This window comes from Acinonyx jubatus, chromosome B3, assembly GCF_027475565.1.
Source record: "Acinonyx jubatus isolate Ajub_Pintada_27869175 chromosome B3, VMU_Ajub_asm_v1.0, whole genome shotgun sequence".
In the NCBI taxonomy this organism is placed as follows: domain Eukaryota; kingdom Metazoa; phylum Chordata; class Mammalia; order Carnivora; family Felidae; genus Acinonyx; species Acinonyx jubatus.
Window position 1 is genome coordinate 82,278,903 of NC_069386.1, and position 22,281 is coordinate 82,301,183.

At 39.2% G+C, this 22,281-nt stretch overlaps 1 protein-coding gene across 4 annotated transcripts in view; it reads right to left on the reverse strand.

Annotated features, from left to right (window-relative positions):
- Positions 1-22,281, reverse strand: part of SPTSSA (serine palmitoyltransferase small subunit A) — a 47,766-nt gene that overhangs the window by 14,300 nt on the left and 11,185 nt on the right. For 2 of the 4 annotated variants that reach the window (XR_008299353.1, XM_027065569.2), the window contains exon 2: positions 12,012-13,170. Coding sequence is in view for 1 of the 4 variants with exons in the window: in XM_027065569.2 (XP_026921370.1) it covers positions 13,067-13,170 (104 nt within the window). In the remaining 3 variants the exon portion in view is untranslated. Of the gene's footprint in view, positions 1-5,111; positions 6,744-12,011; positions 13,171-22,281 lie in introns of those variants that run through there. The other 2 variants (XR_008299355.1, XR_008299354.1) reach the window with 2 other exon arrangements.

Below are 22,281 nucleotides of genomic sequence, written 5' to 3' on the forward strand. Positions count from 1 at the left end.
ATCTGTCTCTTAGCAATTTCTGGGTCCTATCTAGACCCCAAGGGAACTAGAGCAGCCCAGGGAGATGCAAATTCAATGCCTTCCTTTGGCAATGTCCCAAGCTGGCAATGCACAGCCTGAGAGGTAGTCTTTTCTCAGATCCTTCCTGTCTTCAGTGCTCCCCTCACCTCATCACCATAGCTCCCCACCTCCAGTTACATAAAAGCCTCTGAGCCACTTCACTCTCGACTCCTCTCTTGTACAATCCGAGGCTCTCAAGCCTATTGTTTTGTTGCAGAAACTTCATTCCACTTCTAGACTTGCTCTTATGTCCAGGTATAGGGTTGGGTGTTTTTAGTGGGATGATTCTATAAATCTATTTTATAACTTTTTGGGTGTTTTTTTTTTTTTCTGTTTCACAGTATACCATGGACATCGTTTCAAGTCATTTCAGGGGAAGTTAGTTCACTCTTTTCAACAATTGTATGCCATTTCATCGCATAAATGTACCATTTACCTTCCAATCCCTACTAATGAACATTTGTGATGTTTCCAGTTTTTCACTATTAAAAACAATGTTGTAGGGGCTCATGATCTCATGGTTCATGAGTTCAAGAGCCGCAACCAACTCCCTGCTGAGAGTGTAGAGTCTGCTTGGGAATCTCTCTGCCCCTCCCTTGCGTGTGTGTGCGCGCTCTCTCTCTCTCTCTCTCTCTCTCTCTCTCTCTCTCTCTCACAAAATAAATATACTTTTAAAATGCTATACTTCTTATACATTGCTGGTAGGAGTATAAATTAGCACAGTAGAATGGATAGACAAATTGTAGTGTATACTCACAAAATGGAATACTACATACAACAATGAAAATGAATGAATTACAATTACATGTAAGAACAGGATTAATTATACAAACATAAGCAAAAGAAGCAAGATACAAAAGAATACATAAAGCATTTTCCACTTATGTAAATTTTTAAAAATAGGTGAAACTACATTATTTTGTGGATGCATATACAAGTGGTAAAAATCTAAAGAAAAGAAAATTATTATCAAAAAGTCAAGATAGTGGTTACTTGTAGAGCTATGTTGTCCAATACAAATATAATATGAGCCACAGAAACAAACCATAAATGTAATTTTAAATTCTTTTTTTTTTAATTTTTTTAATGTTTGTGTTTATTTTTGAGAGACAGAGTGAGAGTGGGGGAGGGGCAGAGAGAGAGGGAGACATAGAATCTGAAACAGGCTACAGATTCTGAGCTGTCAGCACAGAGCCCAACATGGGGCTCGAACCCACAGATCACGAGATCATGACCTGAGCTGAAGTCAGACACTTAACCAACTGAGCCACTCAGGTGCCCTTAAATTTTCTAATAGTCATATTAAATGAAGAGAAGGGAAAGAAGGTAAAAGTAATATATATTTTATTTAACCCGATATATTCAAAGTATTGTCATTTCAGCACGTAATCAACCCTAAAACTTATTGATATGCTTTACATTCTTTTTCTGACACTAAATCTTCACAACCCAGGGTGAACTTTACACTTGCAGTACATCAGAATTCCAATTAGCCACATTTCAATGCTTACTTGCCACAGGTGGCTACTGGCTACCACATTGGACAGCCCAGAGCTAGCAAACAGGAGAGTCGGGAAAGAAGTTAGCTGTATAGGAGAAAAGTAGGCCATAACTGGGAATGACATGTGGGAAATTCTAGGGAACTGGCATCGTTATTTTCCTTGAGATGAGTGCTGATCATATATTTGCGTTATATTTATTAAATCGGACATGTGAGTCTCATGAACTTTTTTGAATGTGTTTTGTTTTATCCCCCCCAAAAATGTTTCAAAAATACTGAATGTATATTCCTGTACGTGTATCATTATAAACGTGAGCAAGTACTTCTAAAGGATAAATTTATAGAAGTGTAACTACTGGACCAAAAGATACAAACATTAGGACGTTCAATAGTTCTAAATTACCTTCCATGTGCGTATACCAATTCTCACTTCGAACAGGACCAATGAATGAGAACTCCCATTTCTCTAAATACTTACCAACACTTCCATTTTAAGACATTTTTGACAGATGTAAGAAGATATTTGAAGAGTTAGAGTCACTCAGTGACCGTTTCAAGAAATTACAAAATATATTCCATTCGGAACAGTTTCTCCCCTACCATCCATACACGCTAACAATCAGGTCCTTCCGGTGCCCCTGAAACAGATGGCGGGGGCGGGGTAGGGTGGGAGGTGGGGGGCTCGTGGTCCAGGATTGCCACTGCCCTGCACCAGCAACTTCACCCTGTGGCTACATAGTATCTGAAATAGACTTGCCTTGAAAGAGCATACACCAACCTGCATTCTGACTGAGCGTTTCAGACTTTGACACCTCATTTCGGGGCTGTCCATGCTGTCCAGGGTTGGCTTGAGTGGTGGTAGCCAAATGCAAAGACTTCAAAGCCAAAGATGACCTTGATTTGACAGAATTATTTTAAAATCTTTTCATCTTGGCACTAGGCCAAACTTTCTCCTCTAGCATGGCATTTTGTTTCCTTTTATGTGACAATCTAAAACGTTTAAAATAAATGTTTGGGACTCCTCTAGTAAAACTGTCCTCGGAGATGGATTATCAGCCATATGAGAAAAATGAGATTTATTAGTCTATAATCACAAAATACTCCTTTATTTGTCAAATTCTCTCTCCCTCTCTCCTTTCTTCCTTCCCTTTCCTCTTCCTTCTCTCTCCCTTTTATTTCCCAATGTTGCCTGGCTTAATTCTGATCTCTCCTTCCTTGCTCTTCAACTTGAGCCCACGACCTAAGGATCCCAAGAGGTCACAGTCTACAGGCAAGATGCACCAGGATGAAAGGTGGGCAGCAGAGGCGTACAGAACCCTGGAGATAAAATGAGACCTTAACCACAGAAGGACATGCCCAGGAGCATTAGCAGGCAGGTCTATGGAGGAGGGGCCCTGCATTTAGTGCTTATGTGCTGACAGGAGTCAATAAGATGCACACAAACAACTTGGCAACTTCAGTGAAATGATCAGGTATTAAGTCAGGCGTGCTTGTACTTTTCTCTAAATTAAGAAAAGACTGTCTGGTATTATAGAAGTATAACTGTAAGGGCGCCCGGGTGACTCAGTTGGTTAAGCGTCTGACTTTGGCTCAGGTCATGATCTCACAATTTCTGAGTTCGAGCCCTGTGTCGGACTCTGTGCTGACAGCTCAGCACATTCTGTGTCTCCCTCTTTCTCTGTCCCTTCCCCGCTCTCACTCTGTCTCTCCCTCTTTCTCTCTCTCTCTCTCTCAAGAATAAACATTAAAAAAATTAAAAGGAAAAGAAATATAACTGTAGAACCACAGGACTGATTAGTACGGATTTGCAGGCTCTGTGGCAGATCTGAATCAAAACCATCAAGGATTATCATGCTGGTTAGGAACCACTTAACATTGGGAGGCAGAGTTTCTAGCTTAATAGCCCTGGGCATAAATCCGCAGACATACACATACACAACACTTATTAGTATGTGACCTTTGGAAGTACTAATCTTGCTTTCCCTATCATAGGATAGAGATAATGCCTACCAGGCAGGACTATTTTAAGGACTCTGTAGGTAAAGCACTTGCACATAATAGATTCTCAACAGTAAGTACTGATGATAATAATGATGATTTTAACAAAATGAAAGCACCATCCAATTTTACTGAAATTTTGTACAATAAATTTCTTTTTTTTTTCAATGTTTATTTATTTTTGAGGCAGACAGAGACAGAGCATGAACGGGGGAGGGTCAGAGAGAGAGGGAGACACAGAATCGGAAGCAGGCTCCAGGCTCCGAGCTGTCAGAACAGAGCTGGATGCGGGGCTTGAACTCACGGACCGTGAGAGCATGACCTGACCTAAGCCAAAGTCTGACGCTCAACCGAATGAGCCACCCAGGAGCCCCTTGTACAATAAATTTCTACCATTGTTATACTTAGGGGAAAAAATAAAACTACTTCTATTTTTAATAGGTCTGGCTTTTTCAAAAGCATGGTCTTTAAGTATCCATTATTGAATCTGCTATTAAAATATTAAAGAGGAGGGGGAATGTGGGTCAGTTTCACAGAATAGGAACTAGGAGAAAAAGTACATTTCGTATCTTCAAAACATAAATTTTTTCATCCCATGTATATTTACAGACAATGAAATAGAAAAGAACAAAACAGACATAAGACCTACTCTCAAAGTTTTTACAGACTAGTAGGAAAGAGACAACTTGTAACAAAAATCACTAAAAGTGTGCTAAGTGACGCTGTGTTGTGCACAGGGCCCTTCCCCTGGTCTGGAGTGTCACAGAGGTTTCTTGAAGAAGAGACAGCTGTACTGGGTAGACAAGAGAAAATCTACAAGCAGAGTGGGGAAACAGCCTCCAGGCTGAGGAAAGAGCCTAGCTAAATACACTGAGGTGGAAAGAAGGCTGGGGGTGACAGGCAGAGTTAGTTGAGAGTCTTAAAAAAAAGCTCGTGGAGCACAGAGAGGTGAAGCATGTAGGCCTTACGGGAATATTAAGGACTTGGGACTTGGTCCCAGATGCAGTAGAAAGCTATGGTGGGTTTCAGGTGGAAGTGATATAATCTAATCTGTTCTTTCATAGATCAGTCTAGGCGCTATGTGAAGAACTGAGATATTATGATATAATAAGAAATACATTTTTTGGTCTTCATCCTAGCACAGAGCTCCTAAAATCCTTGTAATTTACTTTAATAGTAAGTCCCTTTCAGCTATACCTGGGTTTAAGTTAATGAGGGACTCTTGGGGCACCTGGCTGACTCAGTCAGTAGAGTGTGCGACTCTTGATCTTAGGGTTATGAGTTTGAGCCTGGTGTGTGGTGCGGAGTTTACTTAAAATGAAAAATTAAAGGGGTGCCTGGGTGGCTTAGTCAATTGAGCATCTGACTCTTGATTTCGGCTCACGTCATGATCTCACAGTCGTGGGATCAAGCCCCACATCGGGCCCTGCATTGATCTTAGAGACTGCTTAAGATTCTCTCCCTCAGCCTCTCTACCTCTCTCTCTCTCTCAATAAAATAAAATAAAATTAAATTAAATTAAAATAAAATAAAATAAGAAATATTTTTTTTTAAAAAAATGAGGAACTCTTGATGGAAACTTAAATAGTCACAGGATGGGGTTGGAGGAAACAACCATGTGATTAGAGTGTTGGAACTTTCAGGCCCACCCCACCTCTTCACCTCCAGGGAGAGAAGGGGGGCTAGAGATTGAGTTTAATCACCAATAACCAATGACTTATCCAATCATGCCTATGAACTGCAATCTCCATAAAAATCCCACACAATGGGGCCGGGCAAGCTTCTGGGTTGGTGAACACACTGAAGTACTGGGAGGGTAGTACACCTACAGAGGGCATTGAAACTCCATGTCTCTTCCCACATACCTTGCCCTAAGCATCTCCTCCACTTGGCTGTTCCTGAGTATTCTTTATATTAGACCAGTAATAGTAAGTAAAGTGTTTTCTTGTGTTCTTGCAGATTATTGAACTTGAGGAGTGGGTCATGGGAACCCCCAATTTATAGCCAGTAGGTCAGAGTATAGGAGTATCTGGATTTTTCACTGGCATCTGAATCGGTAGCAGTCTTGTGGGACTGGACTGGCTGCTTAACCTATGGGATCTGATACTAACTCCAGATAGATAGTGTTAGAATATAAATGAATCGTAGGACACCCAGTTGGTATTAGAATTGGTCATGGTGTTGCAAAAACTACCCACATATTCGGTATCAGAAGTGTTGTGAGTATGGGAAAAGAGTTTTATGGTAAGAATGAATTCAGGGAAGGTAGGAATGAATGGAGTGCTGGCAGTGAAAGTAAAAAAAATAAAAGTAGTGGGGTGCCTGGATGGCTCAGTCAGTTAAGCACCCAACTTTGGTTTCGCTTCAGGGCATGATCTCACAGCTTATGAGACTGAGCCCCAAGTCAGGGTCTGTGCTGACTATGCAGAGCCTGCTTAGGATTCTCTCTCCATCTATCTCTGCCCCTCCCCCGACTCATGTGCCCTCTCTCTCTCAACATAAAAAAACTTAAAAATAAAATAAAGTGGAGAGTTCATACCAATTACATAGGAAGAATTACTAAAACTCACTGGTTGATCAGAAATGGCAAAAGCAAAAAAGGGAAGCAATAAGGTAAATCCAAAGTTTCTGCCTTGGGTAACTGTGCTGAGAGGTACCATATATTGAGCTGGGGGACTCGGAAGCAGGAACAGGTCTAAGCCACGAAGAAGAGGAAATCAGAGTGTCCAATACATAGCAGGAAATACAAGGTAGGCACTCAGAAGCAAGGTCTGGACTGCATTATAAATTTCAGATGGTCAGCCCAGAGATGTGTAATCAGTATGGCCCCAGACCCCAGATCCTTTTACTCCAGAGTAAAGCTACAAATTTGCTCCATCCTTTCCCAGGGCTCCCCTCCAGAAATATCCAAAGGTTCTCAGGGCTGCTCATGCTAGCCCAGCTCCCCAGCCTGCATGTGTCTCTTGTGGCCACCACAGCAAGGGAAAAGGACTCAGATGTGTCCCTCCAAGCAGGTCTCCACCACCACTGACCTTGCTGTGGCCAAGTCTATGGGCCACCTCCAGCAGCTGCTCTCTGGATGGCAGACTCAGAGGCCAGTGTTACCACCAATGGAAGAATTGTTCCCACTCTCAATTTCCTTGACGAAAGATTTTCCTTCAAGGCACTCCTGGCTTCTGTCTACCTGGGGAGATAATATGACAACCTGCTTGGAAGTTTGGCAAGAACTAGGAACGCAAGGCCCATATTCACATATCTTCTTGGGAATGAGCTAACCACAGGGAGCATGAATTTGGCTGTTCCTCTGGAGGCTGACTTCCCCCTCCATGCCCTGGCCCACCAATGCCTGTGACTGAGAGGGAAATTCTGCCTTATTCTGGCTCTGAGATGAGCACGCCCATTTGAATAACAGATATAAAGTATATCATGCCCTTTGACAGTAAAAAGATGGTATTGGGGCTCACTGTGGTAGCTAATATGTACGCTTGTTATTTGCTATCTCTCCATAGCAAAAACTAGATGTACATCACTTTTAAGGTTTGCTTAACAGTTCTCAGTATAGAGACACCATTACTTCACCACTACTGTAGTTAACCATAGTAACCATTACTAGGAACAACCATTCTTCTTGTTACTTTTCTACTATTTATACCTTATCTCAATTAATATCCTTGAACAAATAATTTTATACAACTGTCTACAGCCTAAAAGAACTATATATGTGTGTGTGTGTGTGTGTATATGTATATACATACACATATACATATACATATATACACACATATATATAATTTATTTATTGTGCTTTTTAAATATTGATACATCTGGTCTGAGACAATATACACTTCTACCAGCATGAATGTATTAGTCTTCTATTGCTGTATGACACATTGCCACAAACTTAAAAGCCTAAGTTTCTATGGTTCCGGAGTGCAAGTCCATCTTTTCTGTGTCCCCCACTCAGGGTTTCACAAGGTTGCAACCAACATTGTGGTTGGGCTGTGTTCTCATCTAGACACTCAACTAGAAAAGAATTCTTTACCTTGTAGCTGTATAAATGGCTTCTTACTGGCTATCAGCTAGAGGCTGGCCATAGCTCTTAGAGGCCACCCATAGTTCCCTGGCACATGGCCCTCTCCATACTAAGTTCAAGGCATGGTTCTTTACTTCTTCTTGGCCAGCAAAACAACCTATCCAGTCTTATAAAATATAACATCACGGAAGCGACATCTCATCCTCGTGTCACAGAAGCAAATCACATATCCTACCCACCCTCAAGGGGAGGGAATTCTAGAGAACATTAACACCAGGGGCAGAGATGAAGGGCCATCTCAGAATTCTGCTTCCCACAATGAAGGTGCCCAGCTCCCCATACTAGTCATAGGCTATCAACCTCTGCCAACCTCACAGGTAACAAAAAATTTGCCAATGGACAGGCAACAAAAGATATCTTGTTTTTAACTGGTATTCTTTACCAGTGAAGTGAAATACCTTTTTATATCTTTACTGGCTATTTCCTATTTCTTCTTTTGTGACCTATTCTGCCCTTTACCCAGTGTTTTATTGAAATGTTAGTACAAGTCAACAATCTCTTATCTACAATCCCCAAAATCAAAAATAACTCTGAAAATCTTAAATTGGTTACAATCCATTTGGTAGCATAATCTGGCTCGATCAGCATAAGCAAAACCTTTTCTGGAATGATGCAAAGCGATTAGTACAGATTTGTTTATCTCATTTAGTGTGATTATTCATATGTTTCAATGCAGAACTGAAATGTATTTCATTAACCACATACTGCCCTGGGCCTCGCTGGGCATATTAAATAATGTATACCACTTACCTTCCTAAAGACCCCCAAAAATGAAATATTTATAGTCCCAAGGGTTTTTGATAAGAGGCTACCTGTTTCTTACTGATTTCCAAAATGTTTTTGTAGATTAGGAAAGTAAACCCTTTTTCATAGGTTTTGCCAGTTGTCCCCCATTTTGTCATGTTCCAATCTAGTTCCAATCTACTACTATAGATTTTTAAATTTCTAATTAATCATGTACATTGCAAAAAATGCAAAGATAGATTGTAACAGATCTTAATCCTTTCAAGTCAATGATGACTTTGAAAGTCTGATTAAAGTGATGGGAAAGCTCCTCAAAAAAATTACATATAATTTGGCATGCAATTTGAGGAGATTTAGTAGGCTTAGGCACCAGATGAACCTCTGCTTTCTATGCTCTTCCCAAGAACTTTCATCCTTTCCAAGGGATGATCCTTTTCAATTATCACCTACCCAAGACTAGCAAATATATACATGATACATATTCAAATCTCTATCTATTTATACATCTATACTTATATGTAGCTTCAGCACAGATCTATTTGATAATCTTATCTCCATATTCACCAGACTACTAAATATCTCCACTCAAATATTTCACTAACATCAAACTCAACGTATCAAAAACTAAAATAATTTTCTCCTATGCCAAACTCATTCATCTCTTTATTAACTATTGGAACCACTAACCATTCAACTGAGTCAGCCAAAAGTCAGGTCAGCAACCATGACTTCCATCTAATTTTCTCTCTTCTCAAATTGGTATCTCCCAATTTTATCTACTTCTCATCTCCACTGCAACAAACTTAGTTTTGATCACCATGCATTGCCTGAATTATTCTAACGGCCTCCTAAATAGTTTTCCTACCAGAGTCTTTATCCCCTCCAATCTATGTTCAACACCTGTAACCAGGGTAACCTGTCTAAAATGCAAATTTGGTATCAATCCCCCACTTAAAACTTTCCAATCAGTCCCCCACTGCTCTAAGAATAAAGTCTATTCTCCTTAATATGGCTTACAAAGTCCCTTACCATCTACAACCCACTTAATTCCTACATGACCACCCTATAGCTGATCCCTCTCCCCCAGTCGCTGTATTAGTGAATGTCACCATTTACCAAGTTGCTCAAGACAGAAGCCTGGATGCTTTCCTTCCCATCAACTTTTGTATCTAATCAGTCACCATATCCTGTGGTTTCTACCGCCAGTGCCACCACCCTGGTCCATGTCACCATATTTCTCTACTAACCCAGCCTTCTCTCATTGAGAGAATACAACAGATGGTTCTCATGAATAACCTGACCAACTAGCCTTAATCATCTTTCTCCTTAATGAAACTGAAGTCAGGGTAGAAGTGAAGGGAGAAGGGCACACAGAGCAAGAGCAGCTCTAAGCCAATGAGCAAGGCTTTGCATTCAATTTCAGTAGCTGTTCATTCATGGCTCACCTGAATGAACATCTAAAGTTTGTGGGTCTATATTAAATAACATGCCTCTCGGGCACCTGGGTGGTTCAGTCAGTTCAGCGTCAGACTTCGGCTCAGGTCATGAACCCGTGGTTTGTGGGTTCAAGCCCCACATTGGGCTCTGTGCGGACAGCTCAGAGCCTAGAGCCTGCTTCGGATTCTGTGCCTCCCTCTCTCTCTGTTCCTCTCTCTCTCTCTCTCTCTCTCAAAAATAAAGATTTTAATTTTTTTTTTTCTTTTTTTTTTTTTTTTTTTTTTTGAGACAGAGAGAGACAGAGCATGAACGGGGCAGGGCCAGAGAGACAGGGAGACACAGAATCGGAAGCAGGCTCCAGGCTCTGAGCCATCAGCCCAGAGTCCCACGCGGGGCTCGAACTCATGGACCGCGCGAGATCGTGACCTGAGCCGAAGTCGGACGCCCAACCGACCAAGCCACCCAGGCGTCCCAAGATTTTAATTTTTAAATAAATAAATAACATGCCTCTCACTGCTGATGCCATCAATTTTTGCGATTCTTTTGCTTAGCAGCCACAGCCACACTGACTTTAGAGTTGTCCAATTATCCTAAGATTCCTTCTGCAACCTGCCCAGAGGAGAGTGACCAACAACTAACGCACCCGTTAGGCAGCTTCTTTCAATCCTACCTCTCACTGCTCAGCCTCTAATCATTAATTAACAAGCAGGATAGTGGGGGACCCTTATTCCCATAACCCACCCAATACTTGGGGAAGAGCATTTATTACGGATCACAGGGAATTGTCTCCACCTTCAGTCTGGCCTGTGCGGCCATTATCCTTCCTCTTCTGGAAGACCATGTCTCTGTGGGCCTCCCATATTCATCTCCAAAACTCAAGAACTCTGAAGCGTCTGAGACTTTACCCTACCTGCAAGCTAACAAGTTAGTCTGGCATGGTTTTGTGGGTCCTGGCAGAAGACTTGAGATTCTAGGGTTGGATACAAAAGACTATTACTCACAGCAACAGCCAAAGTATCACTGTCTTGCTCTGGCTCCCAAGTTCCAATTCCAACAGGACAATGAAAGGAAAAGCCAGGTGATATGTATACATGCAGAGGGGTGTGTTATAGGGAGGAACCCTGAGCATAGGGAACCCAAATCTTTCATAGTGTCCTTTGCTCCAGAGACACTATCTTCTAAGGCTGTAAGTAATTTTTCCTTTGTTCCAGAGGGAGACATTATCTCTGTTCTATCTTCTCCCTATAATACAAGCATCCTTGAAAAATATTCCAGAAAAAATATTCAGTACCTCTGTCTGGAAGACATACAGAAATGTAAGAAACTCATGGCGCACTAATAAGTACCTTCTTGTAAACAGATAAAGTAGAATGATTTCCCAATTCATTATTTACTAACAAACAGACCAGACTTGCTTCAGTTGGTGGAGAGAATGCTGCTCTGATTACCTCTCAATGGACCCTTTCCTATTTCTCTTTCTGGCTCTCCTCAAGATCCTCTGTAAAGCTAAACTTCTCTTCCATCTATCTCACAGACCAGTGTAGTCATGTAAATCGTAACAATCACCAGCTACACAACAGCAATTTAATGGATTTTGGAGAAGAGCAAGGATGAATTAAAGATTTCTGAGTAGAGGGCTGGGATAAGTCATCTGTATACGCATCTAAACTAGTGATTTTCAACTTACCCTGTCTTCAACTCACCAGAGATACAGATATTAGACATCCACTTGTCAATGGTTCTCTACGAGGCATCAACAGGGGAAAGCCAAATTTGAGCATTAACTGAACAAATCCAAAGTTAAATCCTCATATTCATCAATATGAGACAGTATGAATACTGAAACTAAATAATTACATATTATCTTCACCATCCCTATTTAACAGTGACGATATAAATGGACTCTTTGAAGACACTAAACTCCATACCTCTAGGCTAGAAAACACTTCAAAAGTCTAGTCTTTAAAACTGAGAGCCAAAAATACTTACATTTTTTAAAACAGTGAAACTATTATGGGAGGCATGTTAAAATGTCTATTCCTAATTAGCATTACTTTTATGTTGAGAAACATTTTAAGATATACTTACTGCTTACTTGTCCACAACAATCAATTCAGAAAAATGTAAGTACTAGATCAATATTTAACAACTGGAGAAAAAATATACTGTTACATCAGCTGATTTTTCTTTGAATTTAATGAGTTACATCAAAAAATTAGGTAGTCATTTTACATTTAAGGAATAAAAATCTTAAAAAAAAATACAAAGAGTGAAAGGATTTTAACCAAGTTGACATTTCTTTTTGCTAGTTTTTAACAATTCATCTCATCATATCTTATTGCAATGTGCAAATGCATTTGCAGCACCCAGTACAATCATGAAACTAAATTTAAGCAAGTACATTGTTAACAATAACCCTCAGAGGAAACTGATTTACTTTCTACTAAAAACTCTATGGTATAGAAGCATTACATAATAATGCTATTAATGCTATTTAATGCTTTTGTCACAAGAATCATCACCAAAGTTTTCTGGAAATGAGTCCACATAAAAATTAAATATTTAAAAGGTGAAATGTTCCTTATTTTAACTTTAGCAAGATCTTTCTTTTTCATTATTAAGAAATACTTTAATAGTTTTAAAGCAAAAGCTGTTAAGAGTAGAGTCTTGATAGCTAAAACTGTACTCCTGAGTTCAAACTTACAGATTAAGTCTTTTGTAAATAGTTCTCAATAAAATATCCTCCCTCCCCATCCCCCTGCCCCAAATCTTGTATTGTTTCTTACAAAACTTTGGTCAAGAGTAGAAATATATCCAGGCAGATGTATGTGCCATACAATAGCAAGAACAGTAAAGCCCAACTAATGACTTTGGGTTTTAGAAATAGAAGGCAATTAAAATGTACTCAAAGTTACATTAAGAAAAGCTTCCACAGGGTAATATTGAAACAGTCACAAAGGTTAAGAAAATACTGATATCAAAGTACAAATGACTACAATGTTAAAATACACAAAAACTACTATACAAGAGCCTCTTTTAAAATTAAAAATAAAGAACACAACACATGAGTCAGGATTATTTTCCTGTTCTACTCATGAATTTTAGTCTTTATATTCATAGGGTTAGTTATGTTGACATCTAGTAGAGTTTCTTAGGACATCTGATGAAGTTTCATCCCAACTTCAGAAGGTGGATCTTCCCCAAGGAACCGCTCAATCCTGGTCACGTCTTGGTCATTGTACAATTTCAAAGTAGTGCAATATCGCCATGATGTGCTGAGGCATAAAGACATATCCTGTGTACAGGGCCATCCCCACGATGGAAATCAGCATGGAATCTGAGTCATAGTTAAGGAAACAATTTACTTTTTCTTAATTTATTCAAAAGTAAATCCCAAAAGTTTTTTCAACTGTTTTATGTTGAAGTACCCACTCACTCACTTAGTGCTTTCTCATATATGTCAAGAACTAACCATTCTAGCCACTAATATTAACGCACCTGGCACCATTCTAAGTTTTGTAGCTCACTTAATCTTCACTATCACCTTCCAAGACAGGTACTGTTATTCCCCTATTTATGCTTCAAAACATCAGACTGTTTCAACTGAAGCAGAAAGTGACGCTGTTCAACCTAAGAAACAGAAATGTATAGGAATAAAATTGCATTTCATGACTTCAAAAGGTCTACCAACTTTAATAATAAGAACGTCTGATCCAAGAATTTTAGAACTATTTAGACTATTTGGTTAAAAGTGCTGGCTTTAGAGCCTCAGCTAAGATCAATCATATATACCTAACGACACATAAGGTGACAGAACCAGCTACTGTTAAACATTTATCATTATCACTAAACTTTGCAACATCCAATAAAAGTCATCTTGATAACCAAAACAATAAACATCTGTTTTGTGTTCCTTTGTCCTCATTCCAAAGGAACTGAAATGTATATGTTCAAAACAACGAGGGGCCCTCCTCTTGGGCCACACAAAATACTGCTAACAGAAATTATGTCAAATCTAAGGGCTTTTTGCTTTGCTGTCATGTAACCATGTTAAAAGGAATAACTGCTTCTGAATTGGGACCACATTTTATGAATTCATTCATTCGTATTCTCTCTCTCCCCTGCCCCCACTCTTGTCTTTCATACCTTTCAGTTCTACATAATAGTAGTTCTATAATACCTTACATTCTTGCACAAGAAGATAGGGTTTAAATAAACAACGTGCTTACCTACCAACTAATATTTGTATAACAGTTCAGTTGACAAACCTCTTTTATATATTATCTTGCTTGCTCTAACAGCTTTCTTGTGAGATGTTTATCATGACTGTTATTCATCAGAGCCTGACAAAACACAGGGCCCTACAAAAAGCTATCTTTTGGGGTGCCTGGTGGCTCACTCAATTAAGCATCCAACTTCAGCTCAGGTCATGATCTCATGGTTTGTGAGTTCGAGCCCCACATTGGACTCTGTGCTGACAGCTAAGAGCCTGGAGCCTTCTTCAGATTCTGTCTCCCTCTCTCTGCCCCTCCCCCACTCGTGCTCAGTCTAAAATTGAATAAACCTTAAAAAAAAAATTTTTTTTTAACTGTCTTTTGAGCCAGAGCACAAACTGAAGCCATCCAACTCAAACCCTAAATTCATTCTCCTCATCCAGTAAACATGGATGAAGTCTCCCATAATCATTTTTTTAATTTATCTCTTAGCCTCTCTTAATCCAGTTCTTTCTTAAGCTACCACTTTCTATATACCCTTTAATTTCTTTAAAAAAAAAAAAAATGCCTATTACTTTCATATCATTACCCATCACCCACCCAACCATATAAATTCTACCCCTGCAGGCTACAGACACAGTTCTCAGGTCCCCAATGGCCACCTATCAAATCTAATGGCTATTTGAATGGACAATTTCAGTCCTTCCTCTTCAAAATTCTTCCCACTCTGAGCTAAAAAGGTTCTTTTCTCCAGGACTCTCCTCCCATTTCTCTCACCATTTTCCTGTGTCACTGGCTCTTTTTCCCTATCTGTCCCTCATATGTAAGATAATTAGAGTGAATTTTGTGCTTTTCTCCCAAACATACACTCCACCACTACTCTTAGAATGGCAGTCACATTCTCCGGATGGGCCTAACCTTTCCCATCTCCAGCCCCGACTGATCTTAACCAACTAGAAAACCCATCTCTTTGGGGCGCCTGGGTGGCTCAACTGCTTAGCCGTCAGACTCTTGATTTCGGCTCAGGTCACAATCTCATGGTTCATGGGATCAAGCTCCGCATAGGCTCTGTGCTGATAGCGAGGAGCCTGCTTGGGATTCTCCCTCTCCCTCTCTCTGCCCCTACCCCACTCACGTGGGCTCACACTCACACGCACTCTCTCTCTCAAAATAAATAAACATTAAAAAAAGAAATTATCTTTGTAATAATTCCCACTCTCAAAACTGATCAGCCAGCTCAAAGTTTAGGACTTCTACCAGGAATTAAGGAACACAGATTCATTCTCTCTCTCTCTCTCTCCTTATGGAATATGCAGTTTGTTGATGGAGTCCTGGAATCACTGAAGTCACTTTGCCTCCATGAGGAAAGCACAACTCAGAACAAAGCTGCCACATTATTATTGCAACAAAAATAATCACAGGAAAATGCAGGCAGAAACCTCATCAAAACACCTGAAGCTTACCTCACCAGTGGATTTTTAGATATACAAGCCAATAAAGTCTCTTTACTCTTGAACAAGTTGTAAAATGTCTGTTACACTTGTAGCTGAAAACATTCTTAATGACAAAATAGAATCCCTAATGTTTTGTCTTGGACCCTACAAACTCTTATGGCCTGAACAATCACCTTAATGTTGCTGACCTGAACCCACCTTCTGTACTGCAGACTGGGATTTCCTACAACTTGCTAAACATTTTCACCTATGAAACTTCTGAGGTACTTCCTAAGTTCAACAGAGCCAAAACTGAACTCAATAACTTTCTCCAAAACTACCTCTTTCTAGGAGTCTGTCTTATTTTTTTTTAACTATTTGAAATAGTTGACATAATTATTAACAATTTGCCTAGTCACTAAATCCAGAAATTTGATTCCTCCTCCCCAGATTCAAATTATCTAAGACTTCTCAGTTCTTCCCAACCCCTACAAATGACTTTTATATCTCATGTTCCCTTACCCTAATCGATAATAAATGACTGAGGTATTTATCATTCCTTAATCATGCCAAAGCTCTGATTCTAGGCTGTTAGCCACTTTCCATGCCACTCTTTACTAAAGTGATCCTTTCAAAATACATTAGGCTTCCGGGGGCTCCTGGGTAGCTCAGTCAGTTAAGCATCTGACTTCAACTTAGGTCATGATCTCACAGTTCGTGAGTTTGAGCCACTGTCTGGTTCTCTGCTGTCAGCGCAGATAGGCTTCCTGGTGTTACAGGACAGCATGCGTAATTGTAAGCCGAAACATCCAAGGACCTTTCCAATCTAGTCCAAAGTATCTGTCTTAGGTTGGAGTCCATAGAAGTAGACAGAAATTGAGAGATTGGGACAGAGATTCTTGTACAAGTTATTCTTGAGGGAGTTTTAGCATAAAGGAGTGAGTAGAGCAAAACAGAGCAGGAAGAAAAAGCTAAGTAGGTTCAGGGGCTCAGTTCCCACAGGATGCTCTGGAGCATGAATTGGACCCCATGTTTTGCTTTGAGGCAAGAGGCCTGACTTTTTCTGTCCCTTTATCTGTCAATCATTGGCTGCAGAACTGGGTGAGAAAAACCCACCTGTATAAGACAGCTGCCTTGGCGAAGGCCAATACTCTGAAGAATGGGACAGGTGGAAGACAAAAGAGGAGAGACACATCAGTAGAGGGGGTTGAGGTGAAGACCAACAGCACCACCTACTATACTACTTTTCCCTTGTGCCTTCCAACACTCCAAATAATTCCCCCGACAAACATATCCTACTCACAGCCATATTACGTGAGTCTCAGAAAAAATGCTGTATATTTTCATACTGCTCTGCTTCTGCTTATGGTTTAATAATAACAGGAGTCAGGATAATAGTGTGGTAATAGCAGCTTTTATTCCGTGAATGTCTAGTGTGCGCCCAACACTGTGTTAAATCCTCCAGCAAGTTCAAGTAACCCTGAATCTCAAAATCAGAGGAAGCAATGGAACCAATTCCAAACCAAATCAGTCACACTCCAAAAATCTGTGTTCTTAACCACTATGAATACCTTCGTATATATGAAAAATCCTACTCCTTCTGGTAAAACCCAATCATTCTTAGAGCTTGGGTAGTTACCCTCTCTCCTATGAGGCTTTCTCTAGCATTCATATTTTTCCCATTCTTCCTCCCAACCTCCTGGCCCTACTGCTCATAAAGCTCTTTATTCATATAATTCAACACTTATCACTTGACATTACCTATTTTTTTTTAATGTATTTATCTCATCCATATTATCAACTCCTTGAGCACAGGAACAATGTCTTATTATTTTTGTATCTCCAACATCTAACGTAACACACACTCAATAAATATTTGATGAATAATGAAATTGCTCAAGAAACATTGATTCTAGATTCAATGCAGTGCTTTCTACATATTCCACATATTACTGTGGTGAAAAACTTTATAGTGACTACAGAAAAAATAAAAGTCCATTTCTAGGCAATACCGTATTTTCAAAATGTTTTTTTAGATTTTTACAGCTTTTATTTAAGTGTACATACCAAGTAAAGGAAATGGTAAAGATCTTCAGGTCACTGGCTCAAATTCAATCAAGTAGGAAATGATTACTAAAAACAGTCATTTGAATGATTATATTACATACTCTTTATATTATAAATTTAATTATAATTCTTTAATTTAGTATGGAGAATATATCAGTTAAGAAGCATGCACAAATTACCTTAACAGGTAACTACTCTAAGAATCTGAAACTTAAACTCTATTTGTGAACACTGAAGTGTCAAAACTCTAAATTCCTCTATGCATATATGTTTTGTGGGGCACCTGGGTGGTTTAGTCAGTTAAGCGTCCAACTTCGGCTCAGGTCATGATCTCACATTTTGCAAGTTCAAGCCCCATGTCGGGCTCTGAGCTGACAGTGAGGAGCCTGCTGAGATCCTGTCTCCCTCTCTGCCCCTCCCCCACTCGTGCTCGCGCGTGCGCGCGCGCTCTCTCTCTCTCTATCACAAAAATAAACATTAAAAAATGTTATGTCTTGCCAGTGAAATAAGAACTTACCAAACTTGAAAAGGTTTTTTTTTTGCCTGATTAAAATATAAGATACTAGAGTTCATGATCTTATATAGCATTATGCTGTGATGCATATACATATGGAGTAAAAGCAATAGGAAATAAATAATGATTATATATGCTAAATTCAGGATGGCTACTTGGTAAGGTGAAATGGGGAGAGGAAGGAAGGAGAAACAACTTAGAAGGGGTATAAATGGAGCTTCAAATGTATTAGTAATGTTTTTCTTCACCTAGTTGGTAGTAAATGCACATTCACTATATTATTCTTTATGGAGTTTTTGTATGCCTGAATAGTCAATAACTTTTTTTAATAAGAACTGTAAAGGAAAATGAAGCTACATACAGTACTAGACTAAAAACTGTTCTGTGTGAAGGATTCTCCTCCCTTACAAAATTTGAGTTAGACATCATTGGGCCTACTTTGCCACTAGGAAATAGAAAGTCTTAGCTCTCAGAAATCAACAATTCTCAATTCTGGCCATGATAAACAGAAAAGTACTGAACGTCACTTGAGCCTAGATGCAAAAAATGCCAATTTATAAACTGCTCAAAGAATTATTTAATAATAAAAAAAAAAAAAACTTAACCTAACCTTTTACTCATAGCCACTTATTAAATTTAACTTTTATCCTGTGTCTCCCCCCAAATGTTTCTATATTCTGATCCTATTTCTAATTATTTCCAGAATCACAGCAACTAAATAAGCTTTAACAGTAAGTTTTCTGTACCATTAAATGTCAAAATTATTCCCAAAAATTATCTTAAAGCTCTCAAATATAAGAAAATATTTAAAACCAACTTAACTAAACCATGACTACACAACTCACACTAGGTGAATAAGTAGACAATGGGTCCATGAGGAACTTTTACGACCCTTAATAATCACCTTGCAAAAAATGCAGAAAGAATGCCCCTTTTATGAGTAGCTTTCTACAAATGCCAATTTAAGCAATGTAGTTGAAACAGCTCCAGTGTAACTGAGTTGAACATTCCCTGAAGATTATGCTTGACACCATTTAAAATGGTAGTTTTACTGAGTACTGGTTTTATTGTGACATTTGCAAGGTTAGGGAATGTGTGATGTTCATCTCCTTAGAAGTTTCCTCACAGAGAGTATACTACCTATAATTTGCTATCTGGCATTTGATCAGATTTCTCAATCCATCACATTCTTGAATACACCTCTCAAAGTTTAAAGTATACTCCATACACTCCATACACTGTGAAGCACAAGAAATGAGTTCTGGAAACACCATGACACTGGAGAAAACCTAGGTTTGAGCTGTAACGCTGCCAATTCCTGATTGTGTCAAAAACTCTGTGATCACCAGTCTCCTTATCTATAAAATAAGGACACACATCACCTACCTTTCAGGGTTCATGTGAGAATTTTGAATCAAATCTATTCTGCAACAAAAGGCAATACAATCCTTATTAAAATTATTATTTGAGGGGCACCTGGGTGGCTCAGTGAGTTAACTACTCTAAGAATCTGAAACTTAAACTCTATTTGTGAACACTAAAGTGTCAAAACTTTAAATTCTTCTATGCATATCTGACTTCAGCTCAGGTCATGATCTCACATTTGTGGGTTCGAGCCCTGCATCGGGCTCTGTGCTGAAAGCTCAGAGCCTGGAGCCTGCTTCAGATTCTGCGTCTCCCTCCCTTTTTGCCCCTCCCCAATTTGCGCTGTCTCTCTCTCTCAAACATTTTAAAAAAAAAAAAAAAAAAATCCTATTGTTTGAGGCCATAGGCACTTAACATCATGACTTACACAATGTTTGGGAACTTCCCAAGGTCACCCTGCTACCAATTTGTTATTAATTTACAGTACAATTCTCAGACATCACAATACCTCTGGAACAGTTTCTTCTCCATAAAAAGAGGCCACTTCCTGCATTAACATCTTAGAATACCACCTGCATGGAGAGGGCACTTAGGCAACTCTCATCCACCCTTGATGTAATCTTGTTTCACATACACACAGAGAAAAAATGTAAATAATCAATGTTTTATAACACACATACATTGGAAGGCAATACTCAAAATGACAGAATAATCTAAGAAAACCCTTACTGTTGTCTGAAAGATATACATACCAGTAGCAGTACACTAATTAACTCGGTTGACATTCTAGAGGGGGGCTATATGATTCGAGAAGTATAAAGTTAGCAAAATATGGAATATAAAAAAAAAAAAACCTCAAAAACTTAAAAAAAAAAAAAAAAAAAGTGTGTGTTTGTAACTGCCTCTACCACTGAATTTTAAGTGCTTAAGGGCCAGAGTACATTGGCTCAGCCGCCCCTTGGCTTGCAGCTGTAATGCATTGCTAGATAAAGCAGGTGCTTCATAAATCATTCAAGAACTGAGCAGATAATGTGCCAGGATATGTGCAGGCGCTGAAGATAAATGTTTGTTCAAGGACTGAATGAACAATCAGGTTATTTATAACCTGGATATAACATAAATGTTTTATGGGTTCAGTGGATTTAAAAGCAAATAGATGTGAAACCATATATCTGTATATTGTTTGCTGTTCTTTAACAGGAAACCCCAACTAATCATCAGCTGATAAGTTTCCAGCTAGATAGGAAAAAAAAAGATTTCTTTTGCTCATATAAGGGCCATACCCAACACTTTTCCCAGAGACTTACAATAAAAAAAAATAAAAATAAAAAAAATCCTGATAACAAAGAGAGGAAATGCTTTGAAGATAACTACAGTACATCAGAAGTAAGACCACAGCAACTAACAACACTTTCCGTCCCAGCCAGTAACCGCACTATCACCGCCTACCTTAGTAACCTATTCACAAGACTTTGGAGAAATCAAAAGTAGTTTCTCATTGGGAAAAGGCCAGGGACCTCTGTTCCAGCAGGTACAACTCATACCTCTTCACAAATCTAAATAATTTCAATGCACTGATTCTTGACATTTGCAACATGGATAGAGCTAGAGAGGATAACGCTAGAGAGACAAGCCAATCAGAGAAAGACAAATACCATATAATTTCATTCATATGTATAATTTAAGAAACAAAACAAACAAGCAAAGGAGAGAAACAAACAAGGAGAGAGAAACAAACCAAAAAAAACAGACTCTTAATTGGAGAGAACAAACTGCTGGTCAGCAGAGGGGAGTTGGGTAGGAAGATCGGTGAAATAGGTGATGGGGATTAAGAGCACACTTATCATGAGTAATGAGTAATGTACAGAATTACTGGTTCACTATATTGCACACCCAAAACTCATATAGCACTGTATATTAACTAGATTCAAATCAAAATTAAAAAAAAAAAAACAAACACCTGGAGATCATCACCAAGAGAAATGTTAAGAAAGTGCATTTTTACCAAATATATCAACTATCTCTTGATACTTTTCTGGTTACCTCAAAATAAAAGCAAGTATAAGATACTGATACTGTTACAGTCCTGTGTATGTTAGTCAATTTGATATCCATGGGTCATTTTAAAGGACATCACAATAGCATCAGAAGTTAGTATTTAGCAGGGCGCCTTGGTGGCTCAATCGGTTAAGCATGCCACTTCGGTTCAGGTCAAGATCTTGCGGTTTGTGAGTTCAAGCCCCGAATCAGGCTCTGTGCTGACAGCTCAGAGCCTGGAGCCTGCTTCAGATTTTGTGTTTCCCTCTCTCTCTGCCCCTCCCCCACTCATGGTCGGTCTCTCTCTCTCTCTCTCTCTCTCTCTCTCTCTCTCTCAAAAATAAACGTCAAAAAAAAATTTTTTTTTAATATTTAGCAAGCAAAGCACATTCTCTAAACTTTGCGTAGTATGATTACATCAAAGGATGGAAATTGACTTTAGAAACTACAACTTGATGACAAACTAAAGAAACAAAAAAACATTCTGCTGAAACCACCAATGATCATGTTCAACTCTGAACTGAAGTCCTGGAAATGGTTTGCAGCTCTGAGCCCAGAGACACCCAGGCTGTGTATCATTGTGCACCTTTGTAATTAAAGCTTCTAATTTCATGCAGATTTGAGTCCCAGGATCAAGGGGACAAAACCCCCAGCCTGCTCTGAAATATAATCTGTTCTGCTGTGATACATTCCTGGAATATCAGCTAGCTCACACATGACTAGCATAACATAGGAGCTGTACTGTTTCATACGGGATTCTTCATAAATTAGGGGAGCCAGATAAAGTGGGAGAAGAATTATAACCTTCAGCAAGAAAC